The sequence below is a fragment of the Candoia aspera genome, chromosome 7, assembly GCF_035149785.1.
Source record: "Candoia aspera isolate rCanAsp1 chromosome 7, rCanAsp1.hap2, whole genome shotgun sequence".
In the NCBI taxonomy this organism is placed as follows: Eukaryota; Metazoa; Chordata; class Lepidosauria; order Squamata; family Boidae; genus Candoia; species Candoia aspera.
The window spans coordinates 37,194,482-37,219,604 of NC_086159.1; the positions used below are offsets into that span (position 1 = coordinate 37,194,482).

Below are 25,123 nucleotides of genomic sequence, written 5' to 3' on the forward strand. Positions count from 1 at the left end.
TTTTTAGGTGGGTACTATAGAGTGGTAAAGAAAAGCAATAGAAATCACACTTGCAGCAAACTTGCACAAAAGAAGAAGGGACAATTTGTATCATTTATGTTGTGTTGGATTAAAACCCTCTGCCTGCCATTGGCAATTATTGCTTCCCCCTTCAGGGGCATCCAGCTGCTGGACAAATTATTCCCATAAATATCTCTATCACTTCTAGATTCACATCCTTGGAAAGAGCACTGCACTAGATGGCCCAAGACATAATGGTCATCAATCTATTGCAATCTCTTGAAAATATTAAGAAAACAACGAACTAAATATTAAGAAAACACGGGTCTAGGAAAACTTATGATAACCTTTATTTGGCCTCTATAGAAGATTTTGATTAAATGCATCATGTTTAATGAAAAAGAAGCAAATAAAAGAAAACACATATGGAAAATCGAAGCCTATGATGACTGACATACCAAAAAAGGTTGTTTGTAGGTTTGGAATATTCATGCAGAAGATGCAGATGCTGAATTGAGATTTTTCTAATTTCTAATTACATAGACATCTACAAAATGGCGATGAGATGATGATTATATTGCAAAGTTTAAAAAACCAGGAAGTATTCAAGCTAAGGTAATATTAGCTTAGAAAATTACAGGATGGCTAGTTCTTTCCAAATCAATAGCAGGAAATTAATTGAATCAGCCAAGAAATAACACTTTTAATTTTCATCAACATATTCCTTATTTATGAAAGCCACCATCTACTACACACATTATCGTACATTATAACAAAAATTTTAAAAACCAACAGATAGGACTACTATTTTACTTAGTCTATTAGTCTATGGATTTTCCAAGATGGCTCTCAAGATGCAATACTTAATACTTCTAAGTATTAAACATTTTTATTACTTTTTAGTTCTGTTACACTTTTATTCTTTCTGATTTTTTTTCCAAAACATTGCTGGTTTATTGTTACTTTCTTTTATTTTCAAATTGTATTTCACTTAATTTTTTATTTGTAAACCATCCAGTGAACATTTATTATTGTGTGGTATATACAATTAATGAATAACTATACTTTTAATAATATTTGTAGTTGCCTTAACACTAATTTCAGTTAATCAGGCAAATGTATGGCAACACAAATGTGAAGAGTAGCAACTGAGTAGCTCATAGAAACTTAGTCTCATTCTCTCTTCCAAATAAACTGAGTCATTAAACTCAATAACACAGTTGAATTAGGATAGGCCTGTGTAGCAGCTTTAAGAAAATAGAGACTTACTACTCAGTTTCCTACAATCTTCCAGTTAGAAATAAAATGAATTTAAATGTGAAATCTTAATTAGTTTTGAATCATCTCTGAAATATTCCAAGATTTTGAACTTAATTATACTGCATGGTGTCTAATTATTGCTTTTGCTATTTTTTTAAAAAAATTATTTTCTATCCCACCTTTATTATTTTTATAAATAACTCAAGGTGGGGAACATACCTAATACTCCTTCCTCCTCCTATTTTCCCCACAACAACAACCCTGTGAGGTGAGTTTGGCTGAGAGAGAGTGACTGGCCCAAGGCCACCCAGCCGGCTTTCATGCCTAAGGCAGGACTAGAACTCACAGTCTCCTGGTTTTTAGCCCATTGCTAAAACTAGACCAAACTGGCTCTCAACTATTTAATAAGAGCTAGAACAAATGAATTATGACCCACTGTGCATTTTTTCCCAATTCTTTCATATTAACCTTTCATCTTTCATTGGTGTCACTCTAATCCTCCATATGTATGTCACCATGAGATTAAAGAGAAGTAGGGCTGTGTTCCTAATGGCCTACTCTAAAGGAAACATGAGTTTTCCTTGCAGTGATGGGTTGATCTCTTTAGGAGAAAGTAGTTTAGCTGGCATCATGCAGACATTAATTTATTATTAATGTATAAACAACCAGTTTGGTTTAGTGGTTAAGGGATCAGGCTAGAAACTGGGAGACCTAGTCCCACCTTAGGCACAATGCAAGCTGGGTGACCTTGGGCCAGTCACTGTCTCTTAGCCCTAGGAAGCAGGCAATGGCAAACCACTTCTGAAAAACTTGTCAAGAAAACTGCAGGGACTTGTCCAGGCAGTATCTGAGAATTGGACCCAATTGAATGGATAAATAAAAAATAAAAAAAACAACAACAACCAAGGGGACATCACATAACCTTGTCTTATTCCCTGCCACTGAATCTATTGCTATGCATTCCATGCATTCTCATGTATGCTTACTTTCATAATATATTGCTTTTGTAGCATTCAGTAACCATCTTTCACCTCCATATTAATGGAAAAAAATCCCTAATTCCAGCCAATTCATTTCATCATATAATTGCTTTAAGTATGAAAATGTACAATTAAACTTTCTCATATTCATGTATTTCTCAATGACCTATTGAAGAACAAAAATCTATTTTTCAGACTCCTGCCCAGAATAAAGTTGCATTGCAGTTCCTAAATGTTGCTCATTATTACTTCTCATAGTGTTTCAAACGGAATATTGCTAAACACCTTGCCAGGCATACTTAACAAACTATAGTTTTTGAATGTACTCTTACTACTTTTCTCCTTATAAGTGAATAATCAGTAATATCCATAGGAACTCATTGCTTTCATCAGAATGATAAAAGCAGCATTGCAATATAGTGCTGCAAATTCCATCCCTTTCGGTGGGGGTATGCAATGTCAGTCTATTCTGGACATGTGGTCTGACTCCTGCTGTGCCCCACCCACAGACACCAGTGGGAACAATGATGGCATTCTTCAGTTGTCAGTCATAATTGCAGTCTCCACACACATATTAAGGAAGTCACATAGCCACTCTACTGTATAGGCAAACAATATTCATAATGTAATGGCAGGGCTGAACCCATAGAGTGAAAAGTTGGAGGACTCAACTTCTCCACCACAAGTCCTCTGAGTAGACACACCTTGGTTTTGCCTCCTTGATCTTCAGTACATTAAGGGGTGTAGTGGCATGGTAGTTCTCACTGCCACCACCTATCTTTCAAGGGATGCAAGGGGTGCAAACAAAGCTCAGTGTTTTCCTAAATTGCATTGTCCTATGCAAGCTAGAATATCTAAAGATTATCCTGCAAGCCAATATACTATTGCCTGCATCCCACCAATTAAGAGTAGTGGTATTGTACTGAGATAACCAGGATACAAATGGATGGATGGATGGATGGATGGATGGATGGATGGATAGATAGATAGATAGATAGATAGATAGATAGATAGATAGATAGATAGATAGATAAGGTGCAAAGAGAGATCTGTCCTTATATTGTTTACTGTCTTACCATAAACAGTTTGGTTTCTGTGAAAAAAAAAAGGCTGAACCATAGAGGCCTTCGTTATGGTCCATTAGGACTAAGTCTTCTGGTCAGAAGATGATAAAGTAAAACTATAGAGTAATAGATATGAGAAAGTCCTAGTATCTATAGTTTGATCCAATCAAAAGAGAAAATAGCAATGAATCCAACAAGCAAAATTTCCTTTTCTTTTGTTAGTAAACTTAATTACGTTCTTTTCTTCCTTCCCACCTAAAGTGTTTCCACTTGGACAGTAAAAGTTAACCCTTCAGTTCTTAAGAATATTATATTCAGTGAGCTGCCATTTTGGCAAAGCAGAATAAGAACAGAATAGAGCTGAAAATTACTTAGTAAGATTATTCTTACTTGAATTGACTCCTTATCTATTGCTTTTTGCAAGCTTGGCTGATCAAGTACAGTTATCTTATTATCTGCCATAGATATAATTCTACTGTTGCAATTTTGGGGGAGTATATCCCGCTAGGGTCAATGGCTGTGTTTGCACTGTACGGGAACCCATGGTTAATTGTAGTATAGATACCTCAATTGGAATTGTACACTTCTAAAGGTTAAAGTAATACTTAGTTCTCTGAGACAATGGTGTGTGTGATCCCTTGTATTTTGGCGTTAAGAATTAGGATCATTCTGGGATGGTGGGAGATAATGAAAAAAAATGTTTGGGTTGATTTCTGTAGGCTTATTTGAACACCAGTATCAGTTATGCGAGCTGGGAAAATCACGCGGACAGCTGAATGGTTTTCTTTAGAGAGCATATTTTTAGAATCCATTTTCAAAGGACCCAAAAGAGCTAAACGTCAAGATGACATGGAGTACAGTATCTGTGGATTGGGCGGCAGTCGTGCTTGGAAAGATGCATATAGCACGTGGCTAGAGTCACCCGGGAAGCTCTGGAAGTGAAAAGCGACGAGAAGCTGAGATAAGAAACTCTCCTTGCAGAAGGGGAGGGAGGAAGACAAGGAGACCCTCGCTGCCAGCACTGACCTGGGACGGCGACTATCATCCGCCCTGCTGCCCGCCCACCTTCACCCACCCCGCTCCTCGGCCCAGTCTCGGACGCGGTCCGACAACCGTCTCCGCCTCTCTGCCAGACAGTGCGAAGCCCCACCTTTGCCAACCCGAAGGGGAGGAAAGGAGGGGCGGGAGCGCCCCTCCCCTTCGCGGCCCGTGCCCGCCCCTCTTTCCCTCTTTCCCCGCCCCACTCCTGGCGGAGCCTTTCCCTGCTGTCAAGGAGCGGCGGAACGGGTTGGGCCGGAGCGAGCGGGAGGGCGGGGGCAGCCCGTGATTTGGAGATGGCTGTGGGGAGCCTGCGATGATCCTGGAGTCGTTGCTCCCTGGAGGGACGTGACCTCTGCCGCGATGCTGAGGAGGATTTTACAGAGGGTAAGGGCCGGCGGGGAGGCGGCGGCGGCGGCGCCGCTTCGGTCGCCCTGCTGCAGCATCAGGCTTGGCTGCCTGAGGCGCCGCGGCGGCGTGGAGCGGCGGCGCTCCTGGAGCCGGCCCAGCACCCGAATGGGCGCTTTGACACCCAGCTGCCTGCCTCTCTTCCCCCCGGCCTCGGGGGCTGGCCGCTCCCTCTCATCCCGGCGAGCGGCCGCGCTGGTCTTCGATTACCCTCCTCTCTGGCCGTGGGCGCCTGCCCTGTTAGGCCTCTTTTTCTGACTCTTCGCGGCAGAGAATAGGAGAGAAGCCTGGGAGCAAAGGGTCTCTCAGGGACGGGAAGGCTAGACTGGTCCCGAAGAAGAGGCGTGGAGTTGCAGGGGGAGGGCGGGCGACATTAGGCTTCTCAGGGGATCGTTCAGAAGCTTGGACTAGGGAGGCGGGCGGGGGTGCGGGAGAAGTTGTGGGACTCCATCTTGGATAGGGGAAAAGGGAGAGTGAAATGAAGGTTGGAATGGACTTTCTCGTCGGTCGCGGATGCGGACTTTGAGGGGCCTCCGGCCTCGGTGCTGTGAACGTTGCTGCAAGGCTTGGCAGAGTTAACCATGGTTGGGTTCTCCTTTCTGTTGAGAATATTAGCCGTGCCTGCGTTATATTCAACAGAGCAGCAGATTAGATCTCTGTAAAGTTGTAGGAGCTGATGCACATTTGGTTCATGTGGCTTCTGGTGTTGCATTGTCTCTCTGGGGAAGGTCTTGTTTAGATATACCTAAAAATTGATGGCAAAACAGAGGTACCTGTATTTTTGACAATAGATGGGTTCTACACAAGGCCGTTTTGCTGCTGTAATGGACTATAAAAAGTAAAAAAAAAGAAGAAATGAAGATAAGGAATGTTGCAAATATTCATACAGAATGGAAAGTAGAGTGAATGGAATGTCCATCACTATGGCTTGTGAAGTTGTAAGTAATACCTAGGATTGTATTCTTATAGTCAAGCTGCTGGGAAGATAGGACCTGAGATGTGTGGATACCCATTAGGCTATCGGCCTTGTCCCTTGAAAATTTACACAGCTGAAACATGAAAACACTTCCTTACTATATAATTAAAAATCAGTTTTTGAAATTCTATACATGTGTCCAAGAGGGAATTTGAACATTTATAGGCATCCTCAGAGAGCCCAGATGATGGAATGCAAGTTGCAACTTCACAACACAAACCCTAATCTACTGGAGTCCCAATGTCTGATGCAAGTGCATAAGTTGCAAGGCTTGCTTGTTATGTCATAATGAAAGTTTTGTCAATTACCCCCCCATTTAACCCTCTCCGCTTATGGACCCCTATGGGAAGATTCTTCTAGAATCAAGTGAGAAAGAAGTTACTTCTGTTGTGTGGCTATTTTTGCTCCTCTAGTTTTGAGGGCTGCCAGTGCAGATGGCATGATTCACATTCTTGTGTAGTCCCAGTTTATGGAACTGTACTAGGTTTCTTTAACTCACATTATGTGCACTTTGTTTTCTTATTATCATTTGTCACCTACTGTCTTACCACCTTTGATAAACACTGAGATACTAGAAGAAATGTCACAAAAGTGATTTTTCTACTACATAAATTATATACACACACATACACACACACACACACATACATACAGGTGAAAGATTTTTTTTTTTGGTCATCTATAGTTTCATAAATCCAAGCAGAAGAATAAATATTGTGTTCCAGCGTTGTCAAATAACTGCCTGGTGAATCATGTTTGCACCTGTACTGTTTCATTTGATATATATCCTATTCCATATACAGCATGTGGTGAGATTGCTCACAGTCTTAATAGGTCTGACCAGCTTACAAACTACTAGTTAAAAAAAAAAAGTGAAAGGTCCCCTGTGCAAGCACCGAGTCATGCCTGACCCTTTGGGGGGGCACCGCTTTCGTGATGTTTTCTTGGCAGACTATAGTGGGGTGGTTTGCCATTGCCTTCCCCAGTTGTCACCTTCCCCAGCAAGCCGGGTACTCATTTTACCGACCTCGGAGGGATGGAAGGCTGAGTCGACCTGAGCCAGCTACCTGAGAATCCAGCTTCCGCTGGGATTGAACTTGGGTCGTGGGGAGAGTTTCAGCTGCAATACTGCCGCCTACCACTCTGCGCCACACAAGTAAAAACACTCATACAATACAGGTAGTCCTCGGTTAACAACCATTCATTCAGCGACCGTTTGAAGTTATGACGGTGCTGAATGAGGAGACTAATGGCCGGTTCTTGAATTTGCGGCCATTGCAGCATCCCCTCAGACACGTGATCACAATTGGAATGCTTGGCAACTGGCTCGCAATTATGACAGTCGCACTGTCCTGCAGTCATGCGATTGCCATTTGCAACCTTTGCTGCCAGCTTCTGACAAGCAAAGCCGGTAGGAGATCGCAAATGGTGATCATGCGATGTCAAGCCTAATGACTGTGGAATTTGCCTAATGGCAGCAACTGGAACTGCAGTTGTAAGTCAGTGTGGTCATGTGACATCACTCTTAGCAATGGAGTTCCTGGTCCCAATTACAGTTGTTACCCAAGGACTACCTGTAACAAAACAGTTTCTAGCACAAAAATTAACTTATATTAAAATATCTAGGTAAGTATGTATTAAGTTTTGTTGCTGACTGTACTAAAGATAAGGTTTGCTTAAACTCCAGTGGCAATTTCTTTCACATTGGCATTTTCAGTTAAAGAATCTTTGAAAGAAGAGCTAGTAAAAATCTGTAATAGTGATCTTGAAGAGTTGTTGTTAGAAAATAATTCTTAGCTTCACAGACATTCTGGGACGCCATATAAGGTCCCTTTGTATATTCATACTCTGTTTGGGTATTCAGTTTAAGATCAAGACAGGATTATTTCTCTTCTGATACTGTGAAAACAGGGTAGAGCCAACAAAGGAACTAAATTACTTTCTGTAATTCAGAAAGTATTTCTGTTATTGCTGCCTAAAATTGCATTTCCCACTTTTGCAGCCACATTGTGACTAACATTCAATTGGCAATAAATATATACACTGCATGCACAATTATTAGACAAGTTGTATTTCTGAGGATGAATTTCATTATTGAACAACTACAGTGCTCTCGGTCAATCCAAAATGTTAATAAACCTCAAACCTGAGTATTTAAGAAAGTAAAAGTGAGGTTTTGGCTTTCTTAGGAGCATATCTGTGTGTGCACAATTATTGGGCAGAATTATTATGCAACTAAATGAAAAACGAAAATTCCCCCATCTCGTTTATTTTCATCTCTTAAAGTGAGAATAATAAACAAACAACTCAAAATTTACAAATAAACGTTTCTGACATTTCAGACAAAAAATCAGTGACCAATATAGCCACCCTTCTTTGCAATAACAGTCATAAGCTTTCCATTCATGGAGTCTGTCAGTTTCTTGATCTGTTGATGATCAACTTTTGATGCAGCAACAACCACAGCCTCCCAGACACTGTTCAGAGAGGTGTACTGTTTTTCTTCACCGTACATCTCCCATTTGAGAAGGGCCCACAAGTTCTCAATAGGGTTTAGGTCAGGTGAGGAAGGGGACCATGTCATTATTCTTTCATCTTTGAGGCCTTTACTGGCTAGCCATGCGGTGGGGTACTTCGATGCATGTGATGGAGCATTGTCCTGCATAAACATCATGGTCTTCTTGAAAGATGCAGACTTTTTCCTGTAGCACTGCTTGAAGAAAGTATTTTGTAAAAACTGGCAGTAGGTTTGGAAGTTGATTTGGAGTCCATCTTCAACCCAAAAAGGTCCAATTAGCTCATCTTCAATAATACCAGCCCATACCAGTACCCTACCTCCACCTTGCTGGCATCTGAATTGAAGTGGAGCTCTGTGCCCGTTACTGATGCAGCCAGGGGCCCATGCATCTGGTCCATCAAGAGTCACTCTCATCTTATCAGTCCATAAAACCTTTGAAAAATCTGTCTTCAGATATTTCTTGGCCCAGTCTTGCTGTTTCAACTTATGTGTCTTGTTCAGTGGTGGTTGAGTTTCAGCCTTCCTTATCTTGGCCATGTCTCTGAGCACTGAACACCTTGTCCTTCTGGGCGCTCCAGGTAGGTTGCAGTTCTGGAATATGACAGCACTGGAGGATAATGGGTTCCTGGTAGCTTCACGTTTGATTCTTCTCAAATCTTTGGCAGTTAATTTGCATCTTTTTTTTTCAACACGTTTCTTGCAACCCTGTTGACTATTTGCAACAAAAAGTTTGATGGTTCTGTGGTCACACCCCAATATCTTAGCAATTTCAAGAGTGCTGCATCCCTCTGAAAGACTTTTTAGTTTTTGACTTTTCAGAGTCAGTTAAATCTCTTTTTTGGCCCATTTTGCCTGAGGAAAAGAAGCTGCCTAATAATTATGCACACCTTGATATAGGGTGTTGATCTCCTTAAGCCACACCCTCCCTCATTACACAAATACACATCACCTGATATGCTTATATCCAATAAGCATTCAGGTTTATAGAGCTTGGAGGTGGAAAATATGCATAAAAATGATGATACGGTCAAAATACTCACTTGCCTAATAACTGTGCACACAGTGTAGCATTCCCACAAGTACTAATAAAGTGAACTGATTAAAAAATGGGATGAAGTTATTCTGGCAAGGCTTGTTTGTTCATTCATTTATTCATTTATTCATTTATTTATTTATTTATCAAATTAATTTATAAAGCTACCCTACTCCATAGCAACTCTGGGTGTCATAAAATATTTAAAAACAGAACAATAAAAAACAAAATAGTGACCATCCAGGAGGTTCAAAACAACACATTCTGTTACACAAAACATTTCCTCAAGCTGAGTGCCATCCACCCTATCCCACGACATGAGGGGAAAATGGGTTTAAAGAGTTTGATTGAATAAGGTCAGGTTAGGGGCCATACAGATCTTTGGGGATGTTATTCCATAGGGCAGGTAGGGTGATAGGGAAGGTCTGCTTCCTGGGTCCAATCAGGTGACATTGTTTAATCAATGGGACCTAAAGTATGCCAACTATCTGATTGTACAGGATGGGTAGAATCTAAAAGAGGCAGATGGTCCTTCATATAGCAGTCTGAACAAAAATTGTTCTTGACAAATCTGTGCTGATTTTTAGTAATTACCGCATTGTTTTCAAGGTGCTTACAAACTGATCTTGTTGTGATCTGTTCTGAATTTCCCAGGTTGTGTTTTGACAGGTCTGTGGTTTCCTGAATCCTCCCTTCCCACTTTTTGAAGTTAGGGACAACATTTCCCTTTATTTAGTCTTTTGACATATCAGCTGTTCTCCAGGATTTCTCAAAGATAATACATAAAAGTTCAGACCATCAGCAAGTTCATGTGAGCCTGGAGATTTAAACGTTTTGAAAGTAAATAGGCATTCCTTGTCCATGTTTCTGTGACTCTCAAGCTTCAATCCTATCCTTTCATCCTTCTCTTCATAATTACCTGGTGGAATATATGTATATGTATATGTATGTGTCTGTCTGTCTGTCTATCTTGTTGGAAAGATACACATTTTATCATAGTCAGCTTTACATTTCTATTAAGTGATCGCTAAAATGTAGAATAGCTGCCAACCTAAAAAACTTTTATCTGACAATATATCTTAAATCTAGAGGACAGAGGAAAGATCCAAATGTTGAGTAAGCTTTTTAAAAAAGTTCAGTTTTCAATAAATGTGTTTAAAAATGCCACTTGGTGTATTTAGATTAGCAAGTAGGCAAAGGGTGTTGTCTTAATATCATAGCTATGATTCACACTATATCCATGCATGCACATTACTGTCATACAGAATTTTCCTGTAGGAAAATACATGTGAAGAGAAGCAGTTATTGGCAAAGGATATTTTTGTTGTATGACTTCTTCAAAGGAAAATTTGCAACACTGAATCAAGAAAGGTTATTTTATTTGGCTTTTTCTATAAGAATTAAGTGGCTGTCAATAACTGCTATTTCCTACCCCTGTGAATAATCTGAATCATGGAAGGATCTATGGGAATAAATTTACTGCTGTCAGTAGTCCCCAGAGCAAGGCATTTTGACAGTGATAATACATTATATTTTCTCTTTTTTCAGACTCCAGGCAGAGTTGGATCTCAGAGCTCTGACTCTGATTCTTCTGCAGTCCCTGGAAATTCAGTGGATATCAACAATGAGAGTACTTCAGAGGTACTACATTGCAACAATATATGAGTTTATATTCAAACTCGAATGATTTCAGGATGTAATTCCAGTGGCTTTGTAACATCTTACAATATTGCATAAATACTGGTTTGTGTGGCATTTAATTCTGCATTTGACAAACTTATTTTGTAATTAGTTATCAGCAGATTAAGCCTGAGAACTGGTAGTAGAAGAGAACCAAAATGAAATATCTTTTCTGTATAAGAGATGTCAGAAGACTTTGCAGATTTTCAGCCTCAAATGATCTATGTTCTGGTCTGAATTAATGTAAAATCTCTGGAAACTATGTAGATTTGCTAGAGTAAATAAAATTAAGCAGAACTTCTGAGTATGATTGCCAATATCTTTTTTTTTCACTATTGATATCTATATGGCAGACAGGGGAAGCAGACGTATTTTTGGCAACACTGGTATCAATGATTTATTTTAAGGAGCAGTCATTTTCTCCTAGAACATCATCCTATGTATCATAATGGGTATCTCTATTTTTTGCTATATATGACATTTTGCACCTTGAAGTATTAATGTAGCCCTGGCCTTTGAAAGACATACAGTTTCTTCAGAAACTGATTTTATGATTATTTGCCACCCTGAGTCACTTGTCTGAGATGGGTGGCTATAGAAATTGAAACTGAAATAAATCACTATCATTCCCATACAAACTCTAATATACTCCTTCAGGCATTGCTTCATTTCAATTTTGTCCCAAATAATTTCATCACTTTTAATTCCATTCATTCTGTTGAGGGCTCTTCATGTAACCTTTTCCACCAACTTCTACAATATTTTTTAAAATTGCTGGGCATTTTTAACTTTAATCTTCCTTTGTTCTCTTGGACTACATTCTTTGCAGCTATCTTCTTCTCTCTATTGTTTATATTTTGTACAATACCTTTCTCACATGCTCTTTTTTTACAGCAATGGTATGCATTTTTTTTCTCATTGATAGCATTTTTATTTCATTGTTCACCAAGCATCTTTTTTTCATTCTTCCCATTAGTGTAACACCATATTTACTTACTTCAGTCATTAATTCATGCCCTTTCCCATTTATTCCTTTTACATTCTAAGTTGCAATCTTCTGCATGCCATAGTAATGCCAAATAGTAATACCCTAGGTAGTGACATCTGCCATCCATTCATAGCTTTGGTCAAGGCTTTCATATAATGCTTGTTAGTAAGTTAGGGAATGTGTATGCTAGGTTACTAGCCTTTGTACCCACTTCACCTGCAGCATCCTCTGGTAATGGTAAGGACAGTACTGATCAGTTTTGACACATTTTGGCCAGTATGCCACAAATGCAACAATAGCTTAGTTTTGTCCTAAGCTTGTTGACATTATTCTATCCAAGCTAGGATCTCTAATCAAGATATTATTCTAAACTGCCCAGAGTCCCTTTTGGGAGATGGGTGGTGATAAATTTGACTAATTAATAAATAAATAAGTAAGTAAGTAAGTAAGTAAGTAAGTAATCTTGCAAGCTGATATACTATTGCCTGTGTATCGCCAAATAACAATATATATTGTAGTGACACACACCATAGTACATAACTGTTCCAAAATTTGAAGTATTTAAGTATGACATATTTGCCATTGAGTTGAATTGTAACAATTGAATGAGTTGATGTACACTGTCCACTCACTTCTGCTTCTCCTTAGGAATGACGAAGTATCCCAGGAGACTTCCATCTCTGGGTTGTTTAATATTATGTCCAGTGTAATAATACTTTATTTACTCCAAGCTAGAATCATAAATTAAACCCAAAGTATAAATTATAATTCTGGTTTAAGAGAGCAAAAGGCCAAGAATCCCAGTTTGAATATAATATTAACTAAATGATCAAGCCATGTATACCAGCAAGTTTGTCTGTTTTGACAGAATTTGTTACAATTCTTTTTATTGTACATGCAGATTAAGCCATTTTGCTTAGTAGTTCAAACCCAATATTGGCATTTGTTCTTGCAATTAGAAAATGACATAGCATTTAGGGTTTCTCTAAGAAAACTTAGCACAATTTCTCCTATTCAATTTGCATGGTAGTATTCATTTTCATGCCACTAAATTAGGTTGTTACATATTTTTCTAATTACTATTGATGTATAAAAATGACAACAAGTAAATGTGAATATTGTTAAATGGTTATTTTTTTTTGCTTCATGTTTCAGGGATTTATTTGTCCTCTTTGCATGAAATCTCATGGATCAGCTGAAGAACTTTTTAAACACTATGAAGCAGTTCATGATTCCGGTATTGATACAAGTCATGGAGGAGAATCTAACATGACCCCCAAAAGGTACTTATAAATATTGGTTTATTTCTTTTTATTATATATTGAATAATAATAATTTATTGTAACTGCATTTTAATCACAGGTTAATCTGGATATTGGATGATAGAGTGAAATATATTAGTTTGTAGTAGAAAAATACATTCAACAAAAAGAAAGTTGCTAATAGAAAAAACTTTTTTTTTAACCATATGGTAGATTGGGTAGTATCTTGGTTTGTATTTACCTTAGACTTTCCTTATGAAGACAGTTAAACCCTTTTTGTTTTGCTAGGCCTCAGAATTATGCTTTAATTTATAAAAATTAAAATTATTGATTAAATATTTTGATGCCACTTAAATATTATTTTCATTACATTAATTGAACTGAAATTAAAAGAATGACAATATAAAAGGAAAGAATAAATCCATACATCTAAGGCCAAACTTTATTTAACTAGGAAGTAAGTTCCATTACGCTCATAGTGATTCACCTCTGAGGGAACATGCTTAAGACTGTGCTACATTTTAACCTAACACATATATCTTAATTGTTTTAATGTTTGTTTGTTTGGTGACTAATATCAAGACTTAATTTTTTTTTTTAAATATGTTTAAAAATATATTTAAATATATAATTTTATAGAAATAGACTGAATTTAATTGCAGTGATTTTTAAAACATTTAAATATATATTTCCTTCTCTTTAATGTGGATTATATTTAGTGATGACATAACTTTACTGAGACAAGAAGTTCAAGACTTACAAGCTTCACTTAAGGTTGGGAAAGTGCATTATTTATGTATTCAGTTTTTTAAATTTCAATTTAAAAATACATTGGAATATTATCAAAGTCCCAGGTTCATACAATTTTTTTAACTCTCTTTCTTCAGGAAGAACGATGGTACTCTGAAGAGTTGAAGAAAGAATTAGAAAAAGTTCAAGGGCAGAGGCAGCAAGTAATTATTTTAAAATATTTGAAGCAAGCTTTCCGCAAGCAGTTTGTTATCAGCCTTGAAATGAAGATTATTACCTATTTTGTAAGGCACGTGGCCTGATTCAGTTAGTTCTAATTCTCCTATTCTACTGTGGTGATAAAATGTAAGAATATTACATGTGCATTGTATCCCCTATGGATGCCATTAAATATTTTGGTCGGCAAAAATTCCTTAACCTATACAGTATTATAGATTTATTATAAGAATAAAGATTTCATGAAGTTTGCTGCTTCATGTTTGTCTATCTGCAAAGCCTGAACTGTGGTCTGTGAGCCTTCTGCAAGCTTCTCCCATCCAGTTTTCTGTTTTCTTGTCATCTTCCCACTTCTGTCATACGTCTTTCCATTCCCCCATTCCCATGTTTCTTTTTCTATGGCTTTTTCTTTGCTAATCTCCTGTGTATTCATCCCTAATACAGAAAGGAGGATTTTGTAAATAATTAATTCTAAAAATAAATAGTTGATTTAAGCTTCCATTGGGATATCATAATAAAATTGTTTAGTGGGAAAAATGCTTATGGTTCATTCCTAGGTAAATCAGTTTGCAATACATGAGTGCAGTTTACTGCACATCTTTTTAGTCATTTTAGTGAATTCAGTTTGAAACAGCAGCATAGTGGATTATAGCCCCCAACACATGGTAGACTCTTGTAGTAGTTCTTGATAGTTAATGGAGGATCGATCAGTCTAGGTGATATGCTGAAGTGCAGGAATTCTCAGTCGTAAAACTTGGTTTAAGATCTTTACATTTTTATTCTCTACTGTAATTATGTAAATGGTTACAAACTTGTAACACAAAGTGCAGACTCATAACTTTTTATTTATTTCTTTTTTTACAGGAATCCAAACCTGATGGACTGGCAACTGCTGCCTCTACAGGTGACAAACATTTTTAAATGGTCTCATTACTATGAGAGAAACAATGTTAATGAAAATAGTTGTCTAGAAAATTGATTTCCTGATCCATATCTCTCATTAAGGAGGCATTTTTCTATAAAATAATTAATTGACTGATTGTAAAAAGCAGTCTTTAAATAATTTAAGATTTTGAAGATTCTTTTTGCTTATTCATGTAGCAGTTCTATGTTTTATAGAAGAAAAAAAGACCTAGAAGAAATACCTTTTTGTTAAACAATTTTATTTTTAAAGCTTATCTGCTGTAGAGCTATTTCCATTTTAATTAACATTGTTGTTAAAAAATAAGGATTTAAATGATCTTTTTACTGAGAACTAGAACCACAATTGCTATTTTTGTCAGATCAAATAATTGTAAAGCATTTGAAGCATCATAATTAACACACAGTTGTTTTTCTTAGTGTCTAATACTCCATTTGGTTGCAGGGCCAGTTGTTTTTGTGCTGTGCTTGCCCAGTTCACACAGCGACACAATCAGTGCGTGATGTGACAGAGCTTTTCTTTTTTTCTCAGTTGGCTTGCTGCAGAGTCAGACACTGATTGTGACTAAGAAAGAGTGATTGGCCCAAGGTCACCCGGCTCTGCTCATTTAAAGCCCTACACAAAAATATATCAGCTAATATCTTGCCAATTCAATCAGCCTGCATGGCCTAAAGAAGGCCCCCGTCCTCTCTGTATTCCCCATTTTGTGGAATAATCTCCCCTTAGAAGTATGTGTAATCTTCACTTTGCTGTCATTCTGGAAAACAGTTAAATCTGTTTTATTTTAGCAAGGCTTTGACCTCACTTGACTGATCCAAGGCATCTGTCTTTGGCTTTGATTATTGTCATTTGATCTCTGTTTTGTTAATTAGTTTTCTTTTCCTTGCTATACACCTTCCAGATTGGGGCAGGCTATAAGTAATGACAAATATAGAAGGCAGGCCAGAAGTCAGGCATACTTTTACCAGCATGGCAGTATTCTTCTTGGTTAAAGAAGGGAACTGTCATGAGTAAGGATGGCGAGCAGGGGGCTCCCACCCAGACTGTCAAGCGCATGCGTAGCACTGAGGAACTGTTCAGCCATTCAAAGAGACACAGATCGGGACCGCCTTAACCTTTGGGGTTTATATGGCTGGGTTTTTCCCACGCTTCCTCAGTTTGTTAGGATTCTTGTTAAGTACTAGTAATAAATATTAGAGACCAAGTCATTGTCTCAGTGTGTTTCCTGGTAGTCAGGACAGGAACCTTTTATCAATATGAGTTTCTATAAAATATTATGTATTATCTTAGTTCCACCTAGTAATTATACTTTTTGTTTTAGAATTGGAATCTTTAGAACAGCAGTTAGAAGACAGTCAAGTAGAAAAATTTAATATTAAGCAAATGAAAGACTTGTTTGAACAGAAAGCAGCACAACTGGCCACTGAGATTGTGGGTAAGTTGTCTGTACTTATTACATAATACAGTGTCATTCTTCTTGTTTAAATTGAAGGAACAACTTTTTAAAAATGTTTCTCTATAACAGAACTTAAAGCCAAATATGATGAAGAAACAAGCCTTCGAGAACTTGCAGAACAGAAAGTGACTAATTTGACACAAGAGTTACAGAAGCAAAAAGGTGTATGTGAAGATTTAAACACAGAGCTGGTAATTCACGTGTTCCTGTTTTATCATGCCTTGTCTAATTGGAAGGGGATGATTCCAACAGCTTGATCAATTTCATCACAGATGTTTAAAATTTAAACAAGTTGACGTTTATTTTTATAGTGATCTATTTATGGTGCAAAATAAAGAATCTACTTCTATGGTACAGAATCTGTTACTTTCCCATGCTCAGAGTAATATTTTAATTTGAAATACCTTTTATTTCCATACTTTGTCATATTTTTCCTGTTTATCATGGCAGTAGTAGTTGGCTGTCATTAGACATTTATTTATTTATTTACTTACTTACTTACCCGCCCACCCTCCCTCTATTTGTTGCTGTTCTTTTCATAGAGTTAATTTGTAGTATGTATATTTTTATAAATTATATTTATATATTTGTGCATGTTTTATAAATTACAAGTGCATTACTACAGAGGAAACTACTTTTGAATACAGAAATTAGATATCAGGACTTTGTAGAGATCCACATGCAAAGATTCTTGCCGGATTACAATATATATAAAATACCCACAATAAAAGAAAAAATGTCCACAGTATATAAAATATCCCTAGAGAAAAATGTATTTATGTAGTTGCTAAGGGTCAACACCAACTTGATGGCACATAATCAGTCAAACATGGAATATATATAAAAAATCAATCAAAATCATACCAACTTACAGTCTAAAAATGGAGCAATCTGGGGAAGAAATCACAAGATAGCATCATCTTAACTAAGTTAAAAAATGAAGTTAAAAAAGCCTCCAGAAGAGGTCTGTCTTCAATTGCTTCTACTGAAGGCACATACAGGAGAGGTCTGTTCCATAACATAGATGCTATACAAAAATGGAAAAATATCTCCTCCTGGCTTCAATGGCCCTAACTTTATAAGAGTAAGTGATTAAATGTAACTTTTCCTGGGATGTATGTTTTGGACAGGTTAATTCTAACTGCAGGAGATCCTAATCCTAATCCTAATAGGAGTTTCTAGGTCAAACCAGCACTTTAAATTGAACCTGGAAACTTGTTAGTAACCAAGCTAGGTCCTGCAGTGCAGGTGTAAAGTGGATTGCTGCCTTTTTGCATCAACTGTAGTTTTTGAGTAGTTCTTAAAGGAAGGTCCAGATAAAGTGCCTTATAGTTCTCCAGTCTGTGATGCAGTAGTCCAGGTGGCGATGAGAACGTAAATTACTTTTGCTCTAGGTAAGACTCTAATTGGTACATCAGCCAAAATTGGCCAAAGGGCCTTTTGATTCCAGAATGTACTTTGGAGCACTTATGGGCACATGTAGTGTCTGTTGGGAACACTTTTAAATCCAGAGCCTCTTTTCACAGCCTCTTTTTCTTTTTTAGCAGTTAGGAATCAATCCTAGGAAATGGTGCAACTGCTTCAAGGGTTTCTCAACAGGTGCTTTGTGCACACCTTTAGGTTTTCAAAACTTACTGTGTCCTCTGAAACTCAATCTCTGCTTACCCTATGATTAATTAATTGTTTATTATTAATTAATCAACAGTTGAAATGTTGATGTTGAATGACTCTTAAGAAAGGGATTTAGTTGCATATTTTAATAAAATGAGTTTAAGTAAATTTATTAAAATAGCATAAACCCAATAAACCAAATACTGGAACTACAACTATAGATGTATTTCAGCTATATTTGAATATACTGTAACAGCTTTCATGAAATTAAGTAGCTCTAAGGTTGGGCACTGGAATACGAAATATATATACACACACATATACATACCCATAGAGAGAGAGAGAGAGAGAGAGAGACTGTTTTGCAGCCTAACTTTATAAACCATATTGAAAATATACTTTCATTCTGATTTTTGTAATACTGACTTTTATATTGCTGTTTTCTAAAGCTTCAAAGACCAGGGATAGAAGATGTTGCAGTTCTAAAGAAGGAATTAGTCCAAGTTCAAACTTTGATGGATAAGATGACTTTGGAGTGTGAGAAAGAATCTGAAAAATTGAAAGATGAGTGCAGTCATTTGAGAGCAGAATATACAAATGCAGAGGTAATGAATCTAGTCAAAACATTTGAATATGAACCATAATTTTATATAAAATAAAGTTAATCTGGTTGCATTAGTAGAAAGCTATATGATAAAAATTTGATGGTCTTTTAATGGTGGTGCAATACAACTCTTTTTGCTGCAAGATAACACAGTTCCCCCTTTGGAAATTCTGTAGTTATAACACTGATACAGCATCATTATAAATTTGTATTATCTTGGATGTCTGCAAGGTAATTCCAGTTCAGTTCTAGTTCACATCTGTGTTGGGCGATCAAGCCTCTGCTTTACTCAGTTGTAATCCTGCTTGATATATCTGATTGTGTTGTTAGGCTATATAAAATTCATAGATAAGTCAACTTGCTAGGTTTTGAGCTCTGCATTCATTGTCTTATTATTTATTCAGTACTTGTTACATGTTATTTTTGTTGATGGATGCTTCATTAGATTGTGCCTAATTGGCTGCTTTCTTCAATCCTGCTTAATTCTTTCTTGCAGTCCTTCGTAACTTGAACCTAAATGCTGCTTAAACTGATTTTATTTCATAACTCCCAAGTTCAGAAACCCTTTTACTGGACTAAGTAAATATTAGAAGATATTTCTGTATATTTCTGTAACGAAGGTGATAATATATTGTAAAATATATAAAGGTTATATGAATATTAGTAATACGATATTAATAGTATTATGCATATTTATTTTGGTCCCCTAGTTCTTATTTCAGAGTACATATGTTTTGAATCTCCTTATAAGAACCTGTACATAGCTATTCAAACTAGGCCTTTAGGGGTTCAGTGCATCTTGGTCCTAGATTTAGCTGAAAGTGTTGTCCTTATCTAGACAAAATTGCAAAATAATGTTTATCAACAGATGCTGGAAAAAAATAAATTGATGGATAGAAGCTTACCAGTATTGCATTCTTGTTTAATCAGGAAATGCACATTGTACAAGTTGTCATTGATCAGGCAGTGGCTGTTTGAACAAAACAGTGGTTTCCTTTAACTGTTTTTGCCAAATAAGTCACAGTGGTTGTATACACTTACTGTAAACTTTACAAAGCAAATGGCTGAGGTTACAAAGCACACTAAGCTAGAATCAGCTTAGTTTTAAGACACATTGTACGCTTCCAAACACCTGAGGAAACAGAGACATAGAATTGGCAAACTCTAGAAGTTCTTGATGAAAGATTTAAAGGATTGGAGCAGTGATAGCCAATCTTCAGGTTTTAAGAAAGAACAAAGATTCACCAGAAGAAAATGTAAGGGGCCACTACAGTAAAAACTGGCAGAAGAAGCAACTCTCCAGAAAGAAGACCATCAAACAAAGGAACAAGTCCAATGGATGAGAATGTCTGCAGGAAGCAAGAGAAATCAGACATATTCTGCATCTTTGGAACCATTAAGGATCAGTCTGAGTTCTCAGATTCAGAAGCTGAAGAACTTGACCAGACTTCAGCCTTAGCCTGCATCACAGGAAGAGACTGCATCTGAAGGGAGACAGCTGCAGGCCGAGTCAGCTGGCCTATAGAGTCTATGTTAGCCAGTGTTCTAACCGCAGCCATACAAAGAGAAGATCAACAGAATTCAAGTGATTTACTTGAATGAAAGAAGTGTGCTTCTGCCAATTAGTCAAGCTAATAATCAGGGAACTAGTCCAATGGATGAGAAGAGAGATTGAAGAGATGGGCATGTTTAGCTTTGAAAAGTCTGAAGGTGGGGAATGTTAGCATTCTTCACACAGAAGAATGCCAAGATCTGTTTGCCATCATTGCAGGGTACAGCACATGAAATAATGGATTTAAGTTAACAGGCAGGATAATTCTGATTAAATGTCAGAAAAAAAACAATAAGAGCAGTTAGGCAGTTGAACCAATTACCTAGGTAAGGTTGGCTTCCTCTTTGCTGGGTGTGTTCAAATAGAAGCTAGTCAGTCTTCTGTAGGAAATGCTATAATTTGAATTCCTGCGGTAAGCAGAGAATTGGAGGGCCCCTTCTACCTCTGATTCTAGGTTTAGTCACTCATAAAGACAAACATTTTCTTTTTTTTTAGAAAACTTTATTAAAGCATTTTCAAAATATTCATAAAAAACTAAAAAGATTGAAACAAAGAAGACTATAAAGAAAAAGAACTAAAAAGGTGTGAAAAAACACAAAACAAACTACTACAAAGTGACTTCTGAGTTTCTGTAACAAAGATATACATACATCAATATCAATCTCTTACTCCAATTCATATTATAGTAAACATTATTTCTATAAAGCATTTAAATTCTCACTATGACATTCCCTTCTAAAACAAAATTACCCTCCCAATTAAAGAAAAACATATAAAACCCTTCAAACATAGTTTAGAACCCAATATAGTAACAAGCACCACCCTTCACTATAATTTACTCCTTTCTGCCAACTAAACTAACGTTAACCAAAAATATAAAATTATCCAAACAGCATAAATATTTATCTAAGCCCTTAAAAAACCATCCTGATAACCACACTTAAACAATAACCTAGCCATTTACCACAAATGTAAGAATTTTCAAAACAGCATAACCATTTATCCAAACCTTTAAGAAACATCCTTATAAACACATTTAGACAATTATCCCACTTCAAAGTAAACCAAGCCATTCACATATCTCAGTATTATGTACAGAACTTTCTTCTTGTCAATTTCAAATTCTACAACCTGCTTTAAAAAGCCCAAATATTTGTCCAAAATCTTCCAGCCTCTAGAGTTTAATTCTCTTTCTTGATCATGGTGTGGTGACAACACTTTTTTTTTATCTTCAACTTTTGACAACTCAATTTTCCTTTGACTGTTTAAATGTAAGTCAGCAATTCTCATCTTTTTCTTTGGAGAAACCACTTTACTCTTAAGGTAGTTTTCAACCTTATCAATTTCTTTCAATTCTCGTGACAATTTGGATTCCACAAATTCTGAGAAATGCTCCAAGACTTGAATAACAGTATTGTAGAGATCTTTAAATATCAAATTAATTTCCTCCATATTTCTTAACAGTAAGGTAGATTATGGCACCCTTTAGTGCCTCAGGAAGGTAAAGTCATTAACATGTAACTGGACAGTCTCTCCAGCCTTTTTATCTCTGTTGTGGCCAATCAAGAAAATAAAACGTGATAACAAACAGCATTTGCATGGGAAAGTGAAAGCAAATAGATCAGAACACCAATCCGCAGATTCAATGAAGAAACAAAAGTTTTATATTCCTCAAAAATCACTTTAATAAAAAAGCAGTAAAAAAAAGAATTCTTTAAATTTCAATTTAACAAATTATATATAAAAAGCCAAATTACCAAGTTAATAATTTTCAAAAATAATGAGAGTCACCAAGAGATTCCACATTCTTTGTTGTAGAAAACCTCTCTTTGGTAAAATTCAAACAAAAAAATACCTTAGTGCTGTAGAAATGGGGTGGGCAGCTTTAAGGTCCATTTTGGCTTCAGAGCGGCTTGGGAAGAAGATGCCTAACAGCTGATTGCTTACCAGTCGATTGCAAAATGCTGTTTTGCGGTCTTCTGGCTGTGACCAGCCATCTGGAGAACACATGGGGTAATTCCTGGGGTTCTCCTTAATGGGGTGAATGCTTCTGGGTGCCAAGGAAGCCTGCCCGACTCCAAGAAAAAAAGCCACTCTGACAGGTCAGTTCACAGACAGCGGAAAAAACCAGCTCAAGCCGTCATTGTCCCCACGGGAAGTCAAAGACAAACATTTTCTGATTGAACGTGCAAAGTAACACTTGTATATTTTTCTTTGCTTTGATCATACAGTTTGCATACAGAATCTGCTGAGAATACTCTTGTGATTTTGTCTAGATTGGCTTTAAAAATCACTGAAGTTGTCTGTCCTACTAATTAAATGTGCATGGGATTTCAGCATCTGGCTACTGATTTAAGAGTTCCATGAACGTTCTGTCTAATGTTGCAATAACATTTATCACTGTTTTCTTTTCCATTCACCCATCATTTTTTTTTTTTGCTGCTTTCTGTGGAGGTCTTTAAATTTGAGGTAATGCTCTAACCTTTACACCTCTTTCCAAAGGTAATTGCAAACTAATAGTAAACCAGTTAGGAATTAATTTGTGTACATATTTGCAAGCCACCCCTCTTTTTTTTTTTGCTCTTATTTTGCAAACTATTCTCACAATTAAACTAGCCAGATTTCCAGTGATTTTATGTGATTGGTATAAGCATCTGCATTTTGTCTCTTTTTAATCAACTTGAAACAAAACATACTGATGTTCTCTTTTGGGGTTTAACTCTTTTATTATTTGCTTGGTGTTTTCATGAACCACATTGAGGCCCTTTTTATGGCTGATAGGAACAGAAATGCCTTAGTAAGTAAATTCTGCAAACTTGATGGATAAATATACAGGTCGTCCTCACTTAATGACCATTTGTTCAAAATTATGACTGCTGAAAAATTGGACTTAAGACCTGTGTCTGAAATTATGACCATTGCAGCGCCCCCGCAGTCACGTGATCAAAATTTGGGCATTTGGCAGCCTGCCTGCACTTACGACCACAGAGGCACTTCAACTCCCCCTGCCTGCCTATCTCACCCCCATCTCTGCCCTTTTGGCTACCCTGCACCCTGCCTTGTGGGGCAGCAAGCAGCCCTAGAACCGTGCGGCTCTGTGGCTGCTTGCCACACCTGGGAAGCCTCAGCAGTGCCAGCAAGCATCCATTCACCCAGCTGCCTCCTCTTCCAGTTCCCCGCACCAACCTTTCACCTTTTGTGCCCAGCACCTTACTGCCTGTTCTCTCTCCTTTTCAGACCCAGCTTCTTCTACACATGGCTAATGCTGCACCCTCTTCAGAAAGGTTTGCAAAGAGAGCGCAGCTTTAGCCACTTCAGAAATGGGGAGGGGAAGGCTTGAGAACAGAGAGCTGCTTTAGCCACTTCCCTCCCCATTTCCAAAGCTTGAGAAGAGGGTGCAGCTTTAGCCACATGAAGGAAATGTTGCTGGAGAAGCTGGGTCTGAAAAGGAGAGAGCAAAGGCAGCTAGGCCCTGGGCACAAAAGGCGGAAGGTTGGTGCGAGGAACTGGAAGAGAAGGCAGCTGGGCGAATGGATGCTTGCTGGCTGGCTTGCTTGCTGGGGAGTGGGAGCCATGCGGGGCTGGGAAGAGAAGGCAACTGGGTGAATGGATGCTTGCTGGTGCTTTCTGAGGCTTCCCAGGTGTGGCAAACAGCTGCAGAGCCACATGGTTCTGGGGCTGCTTGCTGCCCTGCAAGGCAGGGTGCAGGGCGGCCAAAAGGGCAGAGATGGGGGTGGGTGGGGGGAGTTGAAGGCAGTCACTTACCTTACTGAGGCTTGGGGCTTAGAGTGGGTGCTTGGCTAACAACTGGTAAATTTTGCTTAATGATGGCATGGGGAATTGCCAGGATTGCCATCACTAAGTGAAGCGGTCACGTGACATCTTGCTTAACGACCACATCGCTTAGCTATCTAAATTCCAGTCCCAACTGTGGTTGTTAAGTGAGGACTACCTGTAGTTCCAGAAAATAAGGGGGGAAAAAAAGACATCCAAAAGTGTGTATCAGTTTTCTCCAACATGATGCCTTCAGGGCATTAGATTATATTTTCCAACTGGCATTATAGAAATTGCAGAAGAACATGCCCAAAGGACAGTAGTTTGGGTGAGGCAGCTGGTGAGAGCAGTTATAGCAGCCTAGCACTTACATGTCCATTTTGGTTTATTCTCCCTTAATAAAAGAAGACTAATGAGTTTTCTACATTAGTGTTGCAGCCCCACCTTTTGGTAAGCTCATTGCATATGAATTCAAGTTAAAAAGAACATAGGTCACAAAGATGCTTTTAGTCTCTAATATTTTTTGAGTCTTTAATTTTTGAAGTTGTGTCAGGCTCAGGAGTGAATTTCTTGTAAAGTAGAGAAATCACTTTGTGATCATGTTATAATGTGGACTCTGTCAGATTCAGAGAAAACTCTTTTCTCTGTTTTTTGTTACTGGCACTTCTCTGCTACAGCAATTCATGGGAGAACTGTCAAATGAATTATATAAATCATGATCCACATACTGATAAGATTTATTTTTTCCCTCTTTTTTTCCTTCTAGCACACACATCATTCACCCTGAAATCTGTCCTGCATCCAAATTCCAAATAGAGCATTCACTTTTAAAATAAAGCTATGTTCGTTATGTTCCAACATACTAGTTTTTATTTCAATATATTTATTTTATTTAACATATTTAAAACATTTCTGTCCTACTGTTCTTAAAAAGCACTCAGAACAGCTATATGTTGTTGACTGGTTACCATTAGATTTCTAAAGAGTGTAGTTGTTTTTTTCTGTTTTCTATCACATGTCTTAAAACTGTA

At 37.6% G+C, this 25,123-nt stretch overlaps 1 protein-coding gene across 1 annotated transcript in view; it reads left to right on the forward strand.

The window, feature by feature from the left end:
• Window positions 1–4,559: 4,559 nt before the first annotated feature.
• Window positions 4,560–25,123, forward strand: part of EEA1 (early endosome antigen 1) — a 57,398-nt gene continuing 36,834 nt past the window's right edge. Inside the window, exons 1-9 of the mRNA XM_063308897.1 lie at window positions 4,560–4,729; window positions 10,826–10,918; window positions 13,101–13,228; window positions 13,927–13,981; window positions 14,095–14,160; window positions 15,038–15,077; window positions 16,417–16,530; window positions 16,621–16,742; window positions 18,612–18,767. Of these exons, the coding sequence (XP_063164967.1) occupies window positions 4,706–4,729; window positions 10,826–10,918; window positions 13,101–13,228; window positions 13,927–13,981; window positions 14,095–14,160; window positions 15,038–15,077; window positions 16,417–16,530; window positions 16,621–16,742; window positions 18,612–18,767 (798 nt within the window). The 5' untranslated portion in view covers window positions 4,560–4,705. The remainder of the gene's footprint in view (window positions 4,730–10,825; window positions 10,919–13,100; window positions 13,229–13,926; window positions 13,982–14,094; window positions 14,161–15,037; window positions 15,078–16,416; window positions 16,531–16,620; window positions 16,743–18,611; window positions 18,768–25,123) is intronic.